General features: G+C 58.1%; 1 protein-coding gene and 1 long non-coding RNA gene across 2 annotated transcripts; one reads left to right on the top strand and one right to left on the bottom strand.

The window, feature by feature from the left end:
• The first annotated feature begins 824 nt into the window (after positions 1-824).
• On the top strand, positions 825-18,756 carry CERS1 (ceramide synthase 1). The gene is made up of 7 exons (XM_032316552.1): positions 825-1,110; positions 3,524-3,683; positions 7,493-7,673; positions 9,722-9,883; positions 10,301-10,448; positions 10,667-10,776; positions 18,394-18,756. Exons 1-7 carry the CDS (start codon positions 862-864, stop codon positions 18,434-18,436), a joined length of 1,053 nt encoding a protein of 350 aa, XP_032172443.1. The 5' UTR covers positions 825-861; the 3' UTR covers positions 18,437-18,756.
• Positions 15,391-16,965, bottom strand: LOC116575281. The gene is made up of 2 exons (XR_004279678.1): positions 15,958-16,965; positions 15,391-15,674 (listed from the first exon to the last, which is right to left on the bottom strand). It is a non-coding gene; the product is annotated as an uncharacterized LOC116575281 (long non-coding RNA).
• Positions 18,757-18,762: the final 6 nt, after the last annotated feature.

Here is an 18,762-nt window from a genome sequence, read left to right as displayed (position 1 = left end):
GGATGAGGACCTTGTTGGGAGGGGAGGAGGAACACAGGAATGTGGGAGTCCTGGGGGGCTGTCTGTGAGGGAAGGTGATATTCCCAACAGGTGACTGGTGTCCTCGGTCATGGCAGTTGAGGGCTTCAGGCACAGGGCCTGGTTGCTGTTAGTAGAGTATCACCAGGGGTGGTCCCAATGGAGCCAGGGGTCTTGATCCAGCCTCTAAGTCCCATCGGGTGGGTGTCCACTCCCTCTGCCTCTCCCGCAGGCCTGTGTTAACCTGCTGCCGGGGAGGGAGGCCTCCCAGGTCCTCAGGGTCACGGAGAGCAGCAGGTGGCCCTGAGGGCAGGGAGAGGTGGAGGGCCAGAGACGGAGTTACCGCTGGAGGGCACTGCATGTTGGTGCTCACCGTGTCCCAGAGCGGTGGCGTGGGGGAGCCCCGGGTGGGCAAGGGAGCTACGGAGCGGGGATGGGGGCTGTGGACACGGTGTCCAGGCCAGGCGTGCACCTGGCAGACCCCCCTCCCCCGCCAATCCGCGCCTTGGTTTTCTCCTGGAAAATGGGCAGGAACGCGGGCCCGTCTCCAGGACACGTCGCGACAGCGCCGGGTCTTAATCGCCCGTGCTAGCCGCTACTGCCTCCAGGAGACCAAGCGCCCGCGCGCCCTCAGGGTCTCAGACGTCGCACCCAGGCCCCAAGTCCCCGCCGCCCGCGCCCCCACAGGGGCGGAGCTTGTGCCGGCCCCGCCCCTCCCCGTCCCCAGCTCAGGCCGGCGCGCCCCCGGCCCAGCCGCGGCGCGTGACGCGGGGCGCGCGGCTCCGGCGGCCACCGCAGGCGGGCGCAAGCGGCGGCGGCGGCGGCGGCCAGCGAGCAGGAGGCATGGCGGCGGCGGGGACAGCGGCGGGGCCGGCGGGGCCCGAGCCCATGCCGAGCTACGCGCAGCTGGTGCAGCGCAGCTGGGGCAGCGCGCTGGCGGCGGCGCGGGGCTGCGCGGACTGCGGCTGGGGGCTGGCGCGCCGCGGCCTGGCCGAGCACGCGCACCTGGCGCCGCCCGAGCTGCTGCTGCTGGCGCTCGGCGCGCTCGGCTGGACGGCGCTGCGCTCCGCGGCCACCGCGCGCCTCTTTCGGGTCAGTGCCGCCGGGGGCCGGGCAGCGGGGTCGCGGGCTGGGGGGCCAGGCTGTTATGTGGGGCGTGGGACGCGGACCCCGGGCCCTCGCGGACCCCTTTCTGCCTCTCCAGGCGGGGTCACTGGAACGCGGGGGGCCTCGGGCTGGAGCTTTCGGGCTGAGGGCGGTGGGGGTGGGGTGGATGCGGGGGTGTGGCCGAGCTGGAGGAAGGCCGGAACGTGGGGACCCCTGCACGGATGGGGCGTTCGAGATGTGGGGGACCCGGGGCCGTCTTACGCCGGGCGGTGCGGGACAAGGGGGCCCCGGCCGGTGGGAGGGCCCGGGCCGCCGCGCGCCCTTTCGGGCAGGGCCGAACCGAGGGCGGAGGAGCGGAGGACGCGGGGCGGGGTGGTCTCGGGGCACAGAAGCCGCCGGCGCCTTGCGCCTTGGGGCCATGCGGGGCGCGTCCTGAACCGGAGCGGGGCCCGAGGTCCACGCGGCCGCAGAGCGGACTTGTCCGCTGCTCCCGGGAAGAGGCAGGAGCTACCCGGTTTCTGTCTCGCGCATGTCTGGAGTCAGCGCCACCCTCCGACCTGGGGAGGCAGAGGCCTGGACTCCCCGGCCACAACGGTGGTCGCAATCTTAGGAGGTGGTGCGGCCCGGGTCTTCAGAGCTGGACCCAGCTGCCTTTAAGGAGCTGCGTCCGAATTGCCCAGTTTCTAGCAAGTCTGGGGAGGCTACGGCCCCAACTGGAGAGTGACCCTGTGGGTGACATTGGCGCCTGGCCTCCCTCCCATCCTTAGGGAGGGGTCGCTGCTATGGTAGCTGGTGGGAAGGCGTTTGGGCCCCTAGCTTGGCTGCGACTCCCTCCTGGACTGACTGGGGTCACCCCGCCCCAATCTGGCTGGAGGTGGCAGGGGCTGCGGGGACAGAGAGCCCGGCGCCAACAAAGGGGCCTTTCTCTGCTGGCTGGGAAGAGGCTAGCCCTTGTTAAGTGAAGGATAGGGTGTTGTCCGGCCGCCACTGTCCCCACCATCATCCCCATCACCCGCATGGGGAAGGGACCCCGGCCACCACCCTTCTTCAGATAGGAGGAGGCAGGCACGAGGGCCCCTGCACAGGTCAGCCTTCGTTCCCACCTGGCGTTGTTGGTCCCCTTGCTTTCCCAGTTTCCAGCTGGTAAGTGGGAGGTCCAGGAGGTTGAGGGTCAGAGCCTCTAGGAGGGGGATGTGGTCGCTCTGGGACAACCAGAGTGGAGTGGGCTCTCTCCCTGAGGAGGAGGCTCCACAATGAGGGAGCCTGGTGGAGGTTGTGGGGGACAGCAAGAGCGCGGGCACCCTCCCTTTTGGAATCCCCACAGCTGTGGCCAGTCCCGCCAGTCCGGGTGGGGCAGAGCAGTTCGAGGCTCGCCCTTCCCAAGAAAGGGGTGGAGGGGCTGCCCTTTCCTCCAAAGCTCATCTTCTTGGCAGCCGCCTGGTTGCCAGGGGTGACTGGAACTGGCTCTGCCTGTCTCCATGGCAACTGTTGGTGCTCCGGCCCCCTCGAGCCTCTCCTCCGGGGGAAGGGGGCGGGCTTGACCCAGCAGCTCTGGAGCCCCGCCCCTAGGGAGCGGGAGGCGGGGCGGGGGGCTGGGGGCTCCTGGACTCGGTGTTGGGGGGGAGTTGCATCCCTCAGACTCCTCCATACCTAACTGCTGCATGACCTTTCTTCCTTCCAGGCCTCCCTGGTTGTCCTTAGGTGGCTCAGTTCATGTCCCCTGTCTCATTGTACATCCTTTCCCTGCCTGCCCTCTCTTTCTCTGCCCCATTCTCTCCTCCTTTGCCCCCCCACATTCTCATGCTCTCCCCCAACTACCCACCCCATCTTCCCCAACCTCTTTCGTTCTCTAGCCTACCCCCAGATTCTCCCTCTGAGGTACCCCTTCCCTCAGGTTTCTCTCCCATGGGAATCCCTTGAGGTTCCATCCTCCCCACTTTCTCCCAGATGCCCCCATACTCACCTCCATGCTCCCTTCACAGCTTCACCCCTACAGGCCCCTCCATATCTTCTCTTTAATCTCCCGTCCTCCCTGGCGTAGCTCCAGCTCCCTCTGGGACCCCCCAAGTCCCCCAGCTCCCCTGGGCTGGCCCCATTGGTCTTCCTTGCACCATACTCACGTGTCCCCCTTCTCCCCGCCACAGCCTTCCGTTACGTTTCCTCAGGTCTCCCCCACTCCCCTCCCCACACTGTGTCGGACAGCTGGGCACTAAGTTTAGCCTTTGGCTGGCACATGTGGGCTCTGGTTACGCTCCAGGCGGCAGTGGGTACTGGGGCCCGGCCCTCCCCAACACTGCCCAGCCTGGAGAGCCCCTGAGCCTGGCTTTCTCCGCCCTGGAGGTGTGGTCCCTGGCCCTTGGCCCCCAGCACTGATGGCCACCCACCTTCTCACCCGTAGCCCCTGGCCAAGCGGTGTCGCCTCCAGCCTAGAGATGCCGCCAAGATGCCTGAGAGCGCCTGGAAGTTTCTCTTCTATCTGGGCGCCTGGAGCTACAGCGCCTACCTGCTCTTCGGCACCGACTACCCCTTCTTTCACGACCCACCCTCTGTCTTCTACGGTAGGGGCCCTGCTGGACAGAGCAGGGTGGGGGAAGGTTCTCTACATGGGGGAGCTGGACACTCATCATATGTCTCATGCTGGATGTCTGCCTTAAGACAATCCTCCCCTCCGCAAGGTAGCTCAAAGACAAGAGTGCCTGAAAGGCTCCAGGGACAGGAAAGGGTCCTGTTTAGGACCTGGTACTGTTAGGGCTCAGGGAGGTGTCCTGAATGAGGTGACCCCTTGTATGGACCCAGGTGGGCATTCCAGGTGTCTGGAACCACGTGTGCAAAGGCCCTGGGGCCAGCACGAGCTTGGTGTGTGAGGATGAGAGGAGGATAGGAGGAGTTTGAGTTTCATTCTAAATGGGATGGGTTTGTGGCTCATAAAAAGCTTCCTCTGGCTGCCATATGGAGGCAGGAGAGTCTTGGATAAGGAAGAAAGTGGCCCAGTGGGGAGGTGAGGGACTAATGTGGCTTGGACCGGCTTGGTGAAGAGATACAGATGACGAGAAATGGCCGCATCCATCGATTGGATTAGATGTGGGGGTGGTCAAGGCCTGAGCTTGGTGGGATAGGCAGGAAGGTGACTGCAGTGTCCTTTATCACCAGCAGGCAGGCCGTTCTAGAAAACCCGATCTGTGATGGGGGCGTCCAGATTTCTCTATTCCTATGTTGACCACGTGGATGTGTTTCCTGCCATGGGACGTAAACAGTTTCTGAAGCCGCCTGGTGGCACCAAGCCCCACGCCCCCATCTGAGGGCTTGGCACACAACTTTGGTGTTTCAGTATCCCAGTGACGAGCACCGCATTTGCTGGGCACCTGTCGGTCTCAGTGGGACTGCATCACCCACATGGCCACTCTCCCACATGTATTGCCCTAGTTATAAATCCCTGGAGGCAGGTTTTAGCTGTCATTCGATTTCCCTTTGTGTGAATGAACCATTGTGGGTCCTTGACAGTTTCAGGCATGGCGTTGCCTCTGGCTTTTTCTTTTAAATTATGCTGTGATAACGTGCTTGCAAGTGAGCTGCTGCTTTGCATGTACACTTACTAGGCACTGACTATGTACCAGGCACTATGCAGACACGGCTTTGAGTGCTCCAGAGAAAGCCCCCCACCTTGATGGCTTGTGGTGACAATGAAGTACGAAATCTGTTAACAGCTGATGAGAAAATTCCAGACAAGGCCCGGGAATATTCTAGAGATGGGGATGGCCCCACCAAAAGTGACCTTTCCGTGGGGGACCTGGAGGAGCCCGAAGCAGAGAGGATATGCAAAGGCCACTATGGGACAGGCCCACTCCTGGCAGATGCTCAGAGGCAGAGAGCAGCCCCCCAGGACGGGGTGTCTCCTGGAGAACTGTGAGGTAGGAGGGCAGATACTGACAGGCCCAGTTGAATAGGACGCTGAGGGCACAAGCGGGCGCTGCCCAGGACGGGGCCCAGAATGGGAGAGAAGTGGTTGGTTTGAGAAATGTTTTGAAGGCAGGCTGGGGTTCCGTGGCCCATGAGTGCAGGGAGGCGCAGACAGAGTCTAGATGGGGGATCCCCTGGGGGTTGCACTCTCCCTACCCCGCCCCACATCCGGGGCTCGAGGCTGGAAGGGGGCGCTGGCCCAGTGGTAAAAGTCTTGCCACTGCGATGGGTGGAAAATTCGGTGTCCTGTTTCCACAGCAGGCTGGCTCTGTACGCTGAGGTGCCTCTGTGTCCCTTCCTTCTCGAGGGGGACAGAAGTGCACGGCAGGTGTGTGTGTGTAGGAGCCTCCCCTGGCCGCGGCCAGTCCCACAGAGCTCAGAGGGAGGGCCCTCCCGGAAGTGTGCATTTTGTTGTCAAACTTGGAGGAGCCCCTGGACCTGATAAAGTGGTGGGAGGAGAGCTAATCCATTGGTCGGGGGGGTGGGGGTAGCATTTTTTAAAATTAGGTGAAATATATTGGGCGCCTGGGTGGCTCAGTGGGTTAAGCCACTGCCTTCGGCTCAGGTCATGATCTCAGGGTCCTGGGATCGAGTCCCGCAGCAGGCTCTCTGCTCAGCAGGGAGCCTGTTTCCTCCTCTCTCTCTCTCTGCCTGCCTCTCTGCCTACTTGTGATCTCTCTCTGTCAAATAAATAAATAAAATCTTTAAAAAATAATAATAAATTAGGTGAAATATACATGCCGTAAAGTCAACCATAATTTGCCAGTCTTCAGTTCTGCCTGCTTGTCTGAGATCTTTGGAGTAGGCAGCTGCGTGGATCTGGGAGACGGGTCCGGGGAGGGCCCAGGTAGCTGGTGTTTCATGGGCGCAGAGGTTCGAGTGTGCACCTCGAGGAGTGTTCTGGAGATCGCCGTGCCACGGTGCAAGCACAGTGGTGCCACCAAACGTAAACATGGCTGGGGATCAGCGTATCATAGTTTTTAACTATTCGCCATGTTCAAGTGGACGGTTCAGGGGTACGTAGCCCATTCCCCGTGTTGTGCCTCCATCCTCCCAGAAGGAGACCCTGTCTCCCTCCCCCTGGCCACCACGGATCTGCTTTCTGTCTCTGGATTTGCCAGTTCTGGACATTTCCTAGACATGGGATCAGGCAGCATGTGACCTTTTGTGTCTGGCTTCTCTCACTCAGCATCTGGTTTTTGAGGCTCATAGTGGGAGTCAGTGCCTCGCCACTTTGCACGGCCGGGCAGCCTTCCATTGTGTGGGGGCCCGCGTTCTGCTCACCCAACTCACGCATTGGCGGGCGCTTGGGTTGCTGCCACCATTTGGTGGCAGCCAGCAGTGCTGCTGTGCACGCATGTGTGCAAGGAGCCCTGGCTTGAGCTCCCTCGGGCACCTCGCTAGGAGTGGACTTGCCAGAGCTTGGGGCTTGTGTGTTCATGGCGGCCACAGGGAAGGTGGACAGTCGGGGACAGGCTCTGGAAGGCTGGCAGGGCAGGGGGAGCTGGGGCCGAGCTGAGCAGGAGACAGTGGTGTCGGGAACAGGGGCAGGGTGGCGAGGGCAGGGGAAGCAAGCAGGGGCCTGGACCCACACGGGGTCAAGGCATGAGGTCAAGGCACAGATGAAGAACTGTTGCTGAGATGAGGCACTGGTGGGCGGGGGGCGTGGTTTAGGGCATGGCCAGCCTCCAGGGGGCTCCCAGTCTCTGAGGCTGGAGGTGGGAGGCCCCAGAGGGAGCCCAGGGTAGCTGTTTTTGGGGAGTGGCCAGGGAAGTCTGGGTGGATGTAGCCAGAGCCCTCTTGGTAATGGTCCTGAGACAGGAAATGGGGAGAGCTGGAAGTCAGGGTCACCAGAAGGGGGTGAAGCCTGAGTAGGTGGGCACAGGTGCCAGGAGAAGCCAGGGGCAGGAGCAGCAGCGGTGGGGGCGGGGGAGCAGCCACACCCCACGAGGTGGGCCAGCCCATCCCAAACGGCACTGGCCGGGGAAACCAAGCCAGAGTTGGAAATCCTGCAAAGGACAGATTTCAGGGGTAGGAGCACCTTTTCCTATAAATCTAGAGCCGTTCCCCCCAAAAGAACACTCATTTGTTAAAAAATCATGGGTAGAGGGGCGCCTGGGTTAAAGCCTCTGTCTTTGGCTCAGGTCATGATCTCAGGGTCCTGGGATCGAGGCCCACATCGGGCTCTCTGCTCAGCGGGGAGCCTGCTCTCTCCTCTCTCTCTGCCTGCCTCTCTGCCTACTTGTGATCTCTGTCTGTCAAATAAATAAATAAAATCTTAAAAAAAAAAAATCAGGGGTAGAGACTGGGAGCAGAAAAGCAGTAGCCAGGGCGCCTGCGGAAGGGGGTGGCACACCCCAGCCGGAGAGGGTCCTGGAGGCCCCTAACCACATACGCCTGCTTTCCCCAGACTGGACGCCAGGCATGGCGGTGCCCCGGGACATCGCAGCTGCCTACCTGCTGCAAGGAAGCTTTTACGGCCACTCCATCTATGCCACACTGTACATGGACGCCTGGCGCAAGGACTCGGTGGTCATGCTTATCCACCACGTGGTCACCCTGGTCCTCATCGTCTCCTCCTATGCTTTCCGGTGAGTCCGGCAGCGGGCAGGAGGGCAAAGGGCCCAGCATTAGCAGAGAGGGGAGGTTGGTGGGGGCCACAGTGGGTATCCACAGGGCTAGGTTCTGGAAAGAGACTGCTAGAGGGACGGTGCGGGGGGGTGGGGTATCAGGTGCAGAGAAACCCCCAGCCCGTTCGTACACTGCCCATCTCCCTCCGGCCCCTCCAACCTGTGGCAACCTCGGGCGGGACACTTAGAAGTGTTTTCTGGGGGGCGCCTGGGTGGCTCAATGGGTTAAAGCCTCTGCTTTTGGCTCAGGTCATGATCCCAGGGTCCTGGGATCGAGCCCTGAATCAGGCTCTCTGCTCTGCAGGGAGCCTGCTTCCTCCTCTCTCTCTACCTGTCTCTCTGCCTACTTGTGATTTCTGTCTGTCAAATGAATAAATAAAATCTTAAAAACGAAACAAAAACAAAAACGAAGTGTTTCCTGGGCCACCCGCTATGTCTGGCTGCCGCGGGGGTTGTGGCTAGGAGCGCAGCAGACCCACCTTGGCATTCTGGAGCCCACTGCAGCCACCACATGTGGTCCCTGAGGGCCTCTGGCACAGCCCTTCCGCACCTCAACCTGTCCTACATGTAAGATCTCCCCTTTGTTTCAAAGGCAGTGGAGAGTGAATCTCTCTTGCCAATGCTTTCATTGTATCAGTTGCACGTGAAGATGACAATGTTCCGGACTTATTGAGTTAGTTAGAATGTAGCATTAGGATTAATTGTACCTCTTCTTTAACTCTTGTTTTAAATGTGGCTAATAGGGGCCTGGATGGCTCGGTGGGTTAAAGACTTTGCTTTTGGCTTGGGTAGTGGTCTCAGGGTCCTGGAATCGAGCCCCACATCAGGCTCTCCACTTGGCGGGGAGCCTGCTTCCCCCTCTATTTCTGCCTGCCTCTCTGTCTACTTGTGATCTCTGTCAAATAAATAAATAAAATCTTAAAAAAAAATGTGGCTAATAGGGAATCTGAAATAACATTCACGGCTCATGTGCTGTCCCTCTTGGACGGGCTGCCCCATGAGTCTGCTGCGGCAGCTGCTGGCCACTCATGCCCATGTCAGCTGGAATTAAACTGAAATAAAGTTGCATACTTCATTCTGTAGCCACACTAGCTACATGGCAGCTGCTCAGTGGACCCATGTGGCTGCGGGCTCTCATACAGGATAATGCAGGTTTAGAACATTCCTATCATTCTGGAAAGTTCTATGAAATAGCACTGCTCTAGAGTAGAATCAGGTGATAAAACCCAAACAAACAAACAGACAAGAAGAGAACTAACAGTTTGTTTGAAGGTGATAACTATGGGGGAAAATCGGAAGATGAGGACCTGGGGGTGGTGAGGTGTGGGTGGTTGGGTGACAGGTGAGCAAAGTCTGAAAGGTGAAGAAAGACTCCATGAACACTGGGAGGTGCGTGTTAGGTGTTGGGATCAGCATGTGCAAAGGGTCTGTGGCACATGAGCTGTCGGAAGGGTGGAGTGAGAGAGATGCCCAGCCATGTCCAGGCTGAATTCAGGTCCAGTGGCCCAAGCAGCTGTTAGGTGGAATGCTGAGGTGGGATGGGGGGGACGGCCGTCAGGCTTCTTTAGAGCCTGCTGGGGACTCAGTCTTCCCTAGACAGGTCTCCAGATTGCAGCAATGTTCAGGTTAAATGAACAGACCTAGGAGGGTCAGCGTGGCAATGATGTTGGAGGTGAGGGACAAACTTGCGGAGGATCTGGATGCAAAATGGCCCTGGCCACCAAGGGTCAGGGGTCACAGAGGCGAGATGGGGCAGACAAGGAGCCTCCAGGGAGGCTCCTGGGTCACCTGGGGACAGTGAAGCAGGGAGGGTGAGGGTGCAGGTGGGGCCACCAAGGGGCAGGCACAGCTTGGGTGCTGCCCCTGATCTGGCCCTGTGGGGAAATGGGCAGGTCACGTGGTCACAGCTTTGAACGGCCCTCCAGGAAGCTTGGGGTGCAGACTTGGTGCAGGGTAAAGTCCCCGGTGTGACCTACCCTCTCTCCTCTCCTATCCCACCTCCTCCCCAGGTACCACAACGTGGGCATCCTCGTGCTCTTCCTGCATGACATTAGTGACGTGCAGCTGGAATTCACCAAGCTTAATGTCTACTTCAAGTCCCGGGGAGGCTCCCACCACCGGCTCCACGCCCTGGCTGCTGACCTGGGCTGCCTCAGCTTCAGCCTCAGCTGGTGAGGGGGCTGGTGAGAAGGGGTGGGACCAAGCAGGAAGTGGGTGGGGCCTGGTGAAGTGGGCAGGGTAGGAGGTGGGGCTGGTGAGAAGGGGCGGAGCATTCAGGGAGGGAGGGAGGGCTTGAAGGAATGGGTGGGGCCAGGCAGGAAGGGGGTGGGGCCTGGTGAAGTGGGCAGGGCCTGGCAGACAGGCTAGCCAGAGGTGGGGCAGAAGGCAGGCAGAAAGCAGGATTAGGCGGGAAAGGATAGAGCTGGGATGGAGACAGATGGGCAGGGGTGGGCAAGGAGGGGACAGAGGGACTGGGATGGGTGAGGCTATGCAGGGACAGATGGATGAGTCCAGATGGAATAGCATAGGGCCTGGGTGGGGCAAGCCACCCCCCCAACAGCTTCCCCAAGCCCCCCTCCCCTCTGCAGGTTCTGGTTCCGCCTCTACTGGTTCCCGCTCAAGGTTCTGTACGCCACGTGCCACAGCAGCCTGCGCTCGGTGCCTGACATCCCCTTTTACTTCTTCTTCAACGCACTCCTTCTGTTGCTCACTCTCATGAACCTCTACTGGTTCCTGGTGAGTTGGCAGCCCACAGCTCCTTGCCCACCCAGCAGGCAGTCCCCAGGCAGTGGTCTAGGCGCAGGCCCTTCTCAGTCACGCCCAGGAGGGGCATATTTGGTCCCCAGGACAGCACATGCAAAGGGCCAGTGGCAGAAGCACAAGGCCGGCCATTGGGAGGGTAGCAGAGGGAGGGAAGTGCCTTTTTCTCACCCATGCTCCCTCCCTCCACCCAGTACATCGTGGCCTTTGCTGCCAAGGTGCTGACGGGCCAGGTACGTGAACTGAAGGACGTGCGGGAATACGACACAGCAGAGGCCCAGAGCCCCAAGCCCAGCAAAGCTGAGTGAGTGTGGAGGGGCTGCCGCCCCGGTTCATTCCTTTAGCCACGTCTGTCCAGCCGCGTGTGCTCTGGGGGCCTGCCCTGGAGACGAGGCAGTGAATGATGCCACCATGGACGCTGCCCCCGGAGCCTACATCCCACAGAGACTGCAATAAAGGCATGGAAGCTTAGCGACAGTTAGATGCCATCAGGCCAGACAGGAAGTGGGTAGAGCAGCCTGGGGCTGGGGCAGGTTGGCAGGAGCAGAGAATTGGGGTATTGGTGGTAGGAGCATGTGGGCCAGACTGGGTCGCTGGCCCAGTGGGTGAGCAGCCGTGATCCAGGCCACAGGGGAGCCTCTAAGCAGGTGGCAGTGGAGGTGGGGAAGAAGGGGGGCTATTGTGGCCCGGAGACCCCATGCTCGGTCCATGCTGACGCTCCCTGGCCTTGAGGTCCGGCGGGGCAGCCCGCTGGTCAGTCAGGCAGGAGAGGGGGCTTGGGACTCAGACCCAGTCCGGCCCAGGCGGGAGTCCTGGGGAAGGAGGGAAACGGGCCTCATCGAGCATCACAGAGGTAGGACCCCCAGGACTCGCCAGCCCCGGGGTGTAAGCCAGATAGTGTCCAATGCTCTCAGCCTAGAGGGGGCGCCAGGAGTGACTGGAGACAGGTTTGGGTGTCCAGCAGAGTCTAGGGAGTATGACACCCCAGAGGGAACACGGGGAGTGAGCCGCAGCAAGGTAGGGGGGCTGCTTACCACTCGACCACTCGCAACGTACTGAGTCGACCCTGTGATTTGACTTCTGGGGGTGCTCATCAGTGACCAGCTGGGAGAGGGGATTTCAGGGAAGCAGGTGGGTCAGAATGGGCCAGGAGGAGGATGAGAGAAGCAGAGATCTTAAAAATCTTATTGGGATACATAAGAAGGGGAGGAGAGAACTGGGGGTTCCAGAGTGGAGAGCTCTGTGGCCAATTCACGTATATGAAAGCACTTTGCACCCCCCAAGCGTGGCACTACAGGTGGGGGGTGCTAAGGCCAAGAAGCCAGCGCCCAAGCCAGAGAGGGACCAGACAGGTGAGCAGGGATCACAGACACGAGAGGGCTGGGCAGCAGGTGAGGTCTCCCCAGGGGGCTGATGTGCAGGGCCCTGTCAGCCCAGGTGACTGATCACCACGAGGCCATTTCTGTCATAGGGGCATGTGGGCACAGGGGCCGTAGCCAGGACGAGCGTGGTCAGATCCCAACTCTGCTGTAGAACCCACCAGACTTGTTTCAGGTGAAAGAGAAATAAAAGAAACAAGGACAATCCACGGCTTCCTGCTCGAGCTGCCATTTCCCGAGATGGAAGTTGGGGCTGAGCTGGGGGAGGGCTGTGTGCACCGGGCTGAGAGGGGGGAAGGGGGAGGGCTGTGTGCACATGCCAGGAGTGGGGAGGGGCAATCAGGCATCTAGTCTGGGGGCTGTTCAATTGTCCTATGTCCAGTGAGCATGAGTTGAGAATTCCACAAAGACATTGGTGAGGTGTCACCAAGGGGTCTGACCAGCCCTCAGAAGTTTCCAGAAAGAGCAACGGCTAAAGCAGCGGGTGGGAGAAGGAGGCACCTGCTTGTCCCAAACTGAACACTGGAAAGATATCTCTGTTGGAGACCCGTGAACTCCCGGTGGAGATGTCCAGACCAACCAGTCCTGCCGGGTGTGGCTCCCTAATCTCTCTGCCCTGAGAAGGCACGTCCAGAACGTGGGGTGGGGGCTGGCGCGGGGGGACTGGCACCTAGCCAGCATGTCCAGTAGGGTGACAGCGTGAGCTCCGCCCAGAAAGGACAGGGCAGACCAAGGAATGCACTGCCGTGGTCCCCCCAACCCCGGCAGTCACCTGCAGAACTCAGTTCCCCGAGGCTGGCCAGGGTTCGCACAGTCAGGTGTAACGTGTAACGTGGCGTAAGAAGCAAGGAGAGTGTGGAGCGTGTTGCCAGGGTGGTCAGGACCGCCCCCCCCAGACCCTCAGGTCATGGAAAGCAAGGCCACTGAGGCACTGTCCCCAGTCGGAGGAGACGAGGACACAGTGACTAAATGCGGCATGGGCTGGCGGGCCAAAACAAAAGGACGTCGGCAGAAAAACTCGTGAAATCAAATAAGGTCTACATTTCGTTCGTAGCTGGCCTCGGTGTCCTAGTTGTGACAGATACACGGTGGAGGTGTGAGACGGTGACATTCAGGGAAACCAGGCGAGGGCTACCCCATGGCTACCCGGCCTGCCTTCACGACATCTCTGCCCACTGACGATTACCCTAGAATAAACGTTTTATTAAAAAAACAAACAAAAGCACGAAAGACCATCAGAGATGACATCAGGTGTCATAGAGCGTTGCCGGTTCTGTCCTAACAAAGTACCAGGAGTTGGAGGGGGCCTTAGAACACCAGAAATGTGTCTCTCACAGTTCTGGAGACCGGAAGTCTAACATTGTCAGCGGGGCCGTGCACGCTCCGACGTCTCCAGCAGAGAGCACGTCCTCGTATCTTCCAGCGTCCAGGGGCCCCACGTGTCCCTTAGCTTCTGGCCGTGACGCTCCAGTGCCCATTCTGTCTTTACATGACCTTTTCTCAGAGCTCTTTTCTCTTACAAGGACCCTTGTCTTCTGATTTCGGGCCCGCCCTAAGTCCAGTCTGATCCCAGCCCATATTCCTACACTTAATCACATCTGCAGAGAGCCTTTTTTTCCTCATCAAGTCACCTGCCCAGGTTCCAGAGATGAGGATGTGGATAGACCATTTTGGGGACCGCCCTTCAACCCACTGCGGATGTTAAGGCTCATACAATTAGATGCTGCTAGAGAGAGAATCAGGAAGTTGAAAGCTGCAAAGTGACCCAGATTGCAGTGGCCGTAGTGGAAGCGATGACGGCTGGAATTGTGAGAATAACCTGGCCTCACCGAGTTCTGATAGGAAGCGGAGACAACACGAGAAGATGCAGGGCTGAGAATTTTCCAACGTAAAAGACACAAATCAGAAAGAGGATGAATAAAAAGGCATCTGTGCCCCAAACATGTCACAGCAAGAAGTGCAAAACACAGCAAGAAGGGGCTACGTGACAATGACACAGCAGCGAGGGACCTTGGTCAAGTGTGGAGGGAACTATCCTGTCCAATGTCAAAAAGAAGGAACCAGCAACTGGGAATCTCATACACAATTTTGAAAACATTTACCTGAGGGCTCCTGGCTGTCTCTGTAAGTGGAACACAGGCCTCTCGAGCTTAGGGTCCTATGTTCAAGCCCCATGTTGGGTGTAGGCAAAATCTTTAAAAATAAACAAACAAGGGCGCCTGGGTGGCTCAGTGGGTTAAGCCGCTGCCTTCGGCTCTGGTCATGATCTCAGGGTCCTGGGATTGAGTCCCGCATCGGGCTCTCTGCTCGGCAGGGAGCCTGCTTCCTCCTCTCTCTCTCTGCCTGCCTCCATGCCTACACTAATCTCTCTCTGTCAAATAAATAAATAAAATCTTTAAAAAAATAAAAAAATAAACAAACAATGAAGAGACAGGACACCCACAGGAACAAAAACTAGGAAAGTTTACCGCCCGCAGATCTCATTGGGTATGTTTCAGAACACAGGAAAGCTATCCCAAGAGGGAGACCAGCAGGAGAAATGACACATGTCTGGGTAAAAAAAATTTAAATGCCTGATTGGAGCTTTTAAAAATGAGAACTGAAGTAGTAAATGCTGAAATGGGATTGGGGCCTTTGCCCTTTGCAAGTGGGCGGGGATTACCTTTAGGCTATATTAAGGACTTCCGGGAATGCTAGTAGGGTGTAGAGAGGAACTCAGGACAGGCACCCCCCCAAAAGAATAAATAAATAAATGCAAAAAGGGAAGGTTAGTAAACGTAGGATAAGAAATGCACAACAAAGAGGGTAGACTCTCGAACATTACACAACCAAACAAGGAGACATGGAATAATCGTGACAGTACAGGACTGGTTTTTTTCTTTTTTAAGATTTTATTTATTCACTTGACAGAGATCACACGTAGGCAGAGAGGCAGGCAGAGAGAGCGGAGGAAGCAGGCTCCCTGCCGAGCAGAGAGCCCAATGTGGGACTTGATCCCAGGACCTTGAGATCATGACCTGAGCCGAAGGCAGAGGCTTAACCCACTGAGCCACCCAGGCGCCCCAAATTGGTTTTTTTTTTTTTTTTAAGATTTTTTTATTTATTTGTTAGAGAGAGAGAGAGATACAGAGCGCAAGCACAGGCAGACAGAGTGGCAGGCTAGTGGCAGAGGGAGAAGCAGGCTCCCTGCAGAGCAAGGAGCCCGATGTGGGACTCGATCCCAGGACGCTGGGATTATGACCTGAGCCGAAGGCAGCCACTTAACCAACTGAGCCACCCAGGCGTCCCCCAAATTGGGTTTTTATTTATTTTGTTTTAAAGAAATTTTTATTTATTTATTTATTTATTTAGAGAGCATGCAAGGGGGAGGGGCAGAGGGAGAGAAACTCATGTAGACTCCCTGCTGTGGACCGCCCCCCCCCCACCCACACACACGGGGCTCAATCCCACAACCCTGAGATCATGACCTGAGCCAAAGCCAAGAGTCAGATGCTCAACCCACTGAGCCACCAGGCACCCCACAAGATTTTTTTTTTTTAAATTCACCTCTCCACTGGTTAAAAGACTTCAAGTCCAGGGTATGTGAACATTGCAAGTAAAAGGACAGGACAAGAAATTCAGATGCAATCCTTGATCTGGAACATTCCACGGGATACAGTCCTAAATCTCTGCGTGACAGGACCACGGGAGGTAGTCCTCACTCGTCATCGAGCAGCTCAGAAGCAGGGCGAACAGACGTTCCTTTCGAGCACAGGCTGTCTCAGACTTGACCACACCCAGCCACAGGAGACATCTCCCGGACCTAGAACCAGGATCCTGCAGACTGCGTGGACGAAAATTCAACAAGGTTTGAGAACAGTAAGGAGATGACAATGGAGAGCGCAGTGGAGTAACTCAGGACCTGGCCAGTGAGTAGCACTGCCCCCTTCCTTGGGGCGCCCAGCTCCATTCATTCCAGCTGCTTCTTCTCACTCCCTCTGCCTCCCAGAGCCCCTGCTCCTCTGGCTGACCACCCTCAGGGACCATCACCACCCCCCGCGCCCCCCACCTCCGCCATCAGCCCTCTGGAGGGGGCCCTGTGCCCAGCTCCTGACCCAGGTACTGACCCAGCTCCTTGGTCTGAAGTCCACACTGTCGCCTCAGGGGCTGCTGGTCTCCACAGCCATCAAGGGCTGTCACCCAGCTCTGCCCTGCGGCCCCCACCACTTCCCCGTGGCCTCCCGCTCCTGCAGTCCCTTCATTTAATTCACCTGACTTCCAGGGTGCTCCCCTAGCTCTCGGTGCTCCTCTACTCGCCATTCTCTATCTCCTGGTCTGCTTGACGTTCCCAGCATCTGTGGAACTATCTGGAATCAGCCCCCCCCTTCCCTCCCCAAACCACCCGTCCGGAACACTGGCCCATTGCCGTGGAGAGAAATCATGCCAAACCACTGGCAGTAGCCAGTGCCATGACCAGTCCCCTCACTCCCTGTCCTCCTTAGCTCTGAGGAAATAGCCAGAGTCCTCCCAAGATGCTGCCTGCCTTCACCTCCGTCTGGTCTCCGCCCTTGTTCTGATTCTCTTGCCCCCACAATGGTGCGATGAAACCAAAAAGCGCAAATCTGACATCATAGAGAAGCCACACACACCCCCACCCCACGCCAAATGCTAACACGAACACTGGTTTTGAGCAGGGAGGGGTGCTTGGAAGCTTGTACAGGAAAATAAACCAGCATCATCGGAAAAGTTCTGATAGAATGTCACATGGTGTGGTGCAGATCCTTGAATGTATTAAACCTACTATGAAAGTATAGGAACGAAAACAGTGCGGAACAGAGCTGAGTCCATGAATAGAAATAGGCTCCAGTCCTAAATATCACTGGGAGGGAAGAGCCGTCAGAATAACCATCTGGAGAAAAGCGCAGACTCGTGTATCTCGAATCAGCCTGAGGCAGGAGCAGAAGCTGCGAAATGAAACCAGAGCTGTAAAGGGAGATTGTGGCATCTAGCGATGGAACTAGGAGACGAGCCCCCACCTCTGCTCCATCTGGAGAACCAGCAAGCAGAAACAGACAACACAGGACAGACCTGAGCGCTTATCTCTAGGGGCTTATCTCGAACCTCACAGATCAACGGCTCCTGCCAGGGGCAGCAGCAAGGCCCCGGGAAAGTGGGCAGAGGACGGGATGCATGCTCCCAGGAAGGGACACCCAGTGGCTCCAGACCAAGGGAAGAATGAATTAAAGTGACTGGGGTCATCTAGTTTCTTATACGGAAGGGTCTCCGAGTTAGAGTGCTCTTCGAGATGAGGGGATGCAGAGGTCGGTAACAACCTCGTGTGCTAGGATCGGTGTGAGATACCAGCAAGATGTGTGTGAAATGCTACACACAGCCAGGAAGCCCAGGTTGATTTCCAGGAGCAGTCCAGGCAAACTGTGAGTTCTCTGTGCTTTCTGATGTCTAGATCGTGAGAATATAGTACCAGCTCAGAAAACTTAATACATATGTATGTCATAAGCCGGACCGTAGAACCCACTTCTGCAAAGACACAGACCAATGTGCAAAGGCATGAGGGGCTCCCCGAAGTGGGAACAGCAGTAGCCAGTGCCATGACCAGTAAGCCGCAGCAAGATGCTGTTTCAGCACCAGCAGATGCTGACAAAGGCACCAAGGAGCAGGGGCGGAAACCCTCGTTGAATCTGGTAAGGTGGTCCTGGGCAGACCCCGAGTTGGAACCCAGACCTGCCACTAATTCAGGTAGGGAAAATGGATTTGATGGAGAACAGTGGTGCGCACAGCAGCAATCTCAGTGTCGACTTTTTGGAACATTGGGGTGAAGAAGACTTTTTTTTTTTTTTTTTAATTTGAGAGGGATGGGGGAGGGAGAAGCAGACTCCCTGCTGAGCAGGGAGCCCAACGTGGGACTCCATCCCAGGACCCTCAGATCATGACCTGCGCGGAAGGCAGACGCTTAACCGACTGGGCTACCCAGGCGCCCCCAGAGGACATCTTTATAGTTTGAAATATGCAAGCCATATGTGATTTAGAAATTAGGGGCCTTTCTCTGGTGGACACTTACCATATTGATTGAGTTTTTTTTTAAACGCTGCATAATCTGTTTTCAGAACGTGGAAGGAAAGTAGGGGCTGTGGCAGATGCAGACAGAGGCCAGTGGGTGGAGAATCATAGGGGCTGTGAAGACTTGCTTTTGTCCTACTCTGGGTGGAGTGTCAGGGAGCTCTGGCCAATTTTGCCCACTCTCTGAAAGGGGAGGAGTATAAAGTGTAGTGTTTATCCAGACCCAAGTGGTGGGGTTAAATCGGGGCAAAAGCCATCCGGCGGCGGTGGGTAGCTCAGGAGGGAGGAGAGAGGAGGGTTTAATTGGGAGGCTCTGGGACGCCCTGGCCACTAGGCGGAAGGGGCCGTGTGGGAGGGAGGAGGGACCCCGGTGGGCTGCAGCCTGGCCGGAAGAAGGGATGCGGAGGGCGATGCAGGCGAGACAGGGCAGTATGCGGGGACATGGGTCCCGGGGCTAACCTGGGCCCGGTTCTGGCCCCCCCCAGGAAGCCGCTGAGGAACGGCCTGGTGAAAGACAAGCGCTTCTGAATTCCTTGATCACCGTCCCTCCCCTTAGGACCCAGCCCCGCCCGACGATGCTCCACAGGGACCGACCACGCCCCTCCCCGGGACTCTGGCTGGGTCCAGCTCCGCCCCACCTGGGCCCTGGCCACTCCGGGTCACCTCCCTCTGGACCCCTGCCCCTCATCCCCCGAGACCCCGCCCCCGGGGTCTATCCCCGTCCGGCTTCAGGACCGCGGCCACTTCCCTCGGGACCCTGACCCCGCCCAGTCCCAGACCTCCGTCCGGGCCCCTCCGGGGACCTCGGCCCCACCCCCAGCCTGCAAGTCGAGGGTGCCCGGCGGCTCCTGAGC

The sequence above is a fragment of the Mustela erminea genome, chromosome 1 (assembly GCF_009829155.1).
Source record: "Mustela erminea isolate mMusErm1 chromosome 1, mMusErm1.Pri, whole genome shotgun sequence".
NCBI lineage: Eukaryota > Metazoa > Chordata > Mammalia > Carnivora > Mustelidae > Mustela > Mustela erminea.
This window is presented reverse-complemented; position numbering and strand designations above follow the sequence as displayed.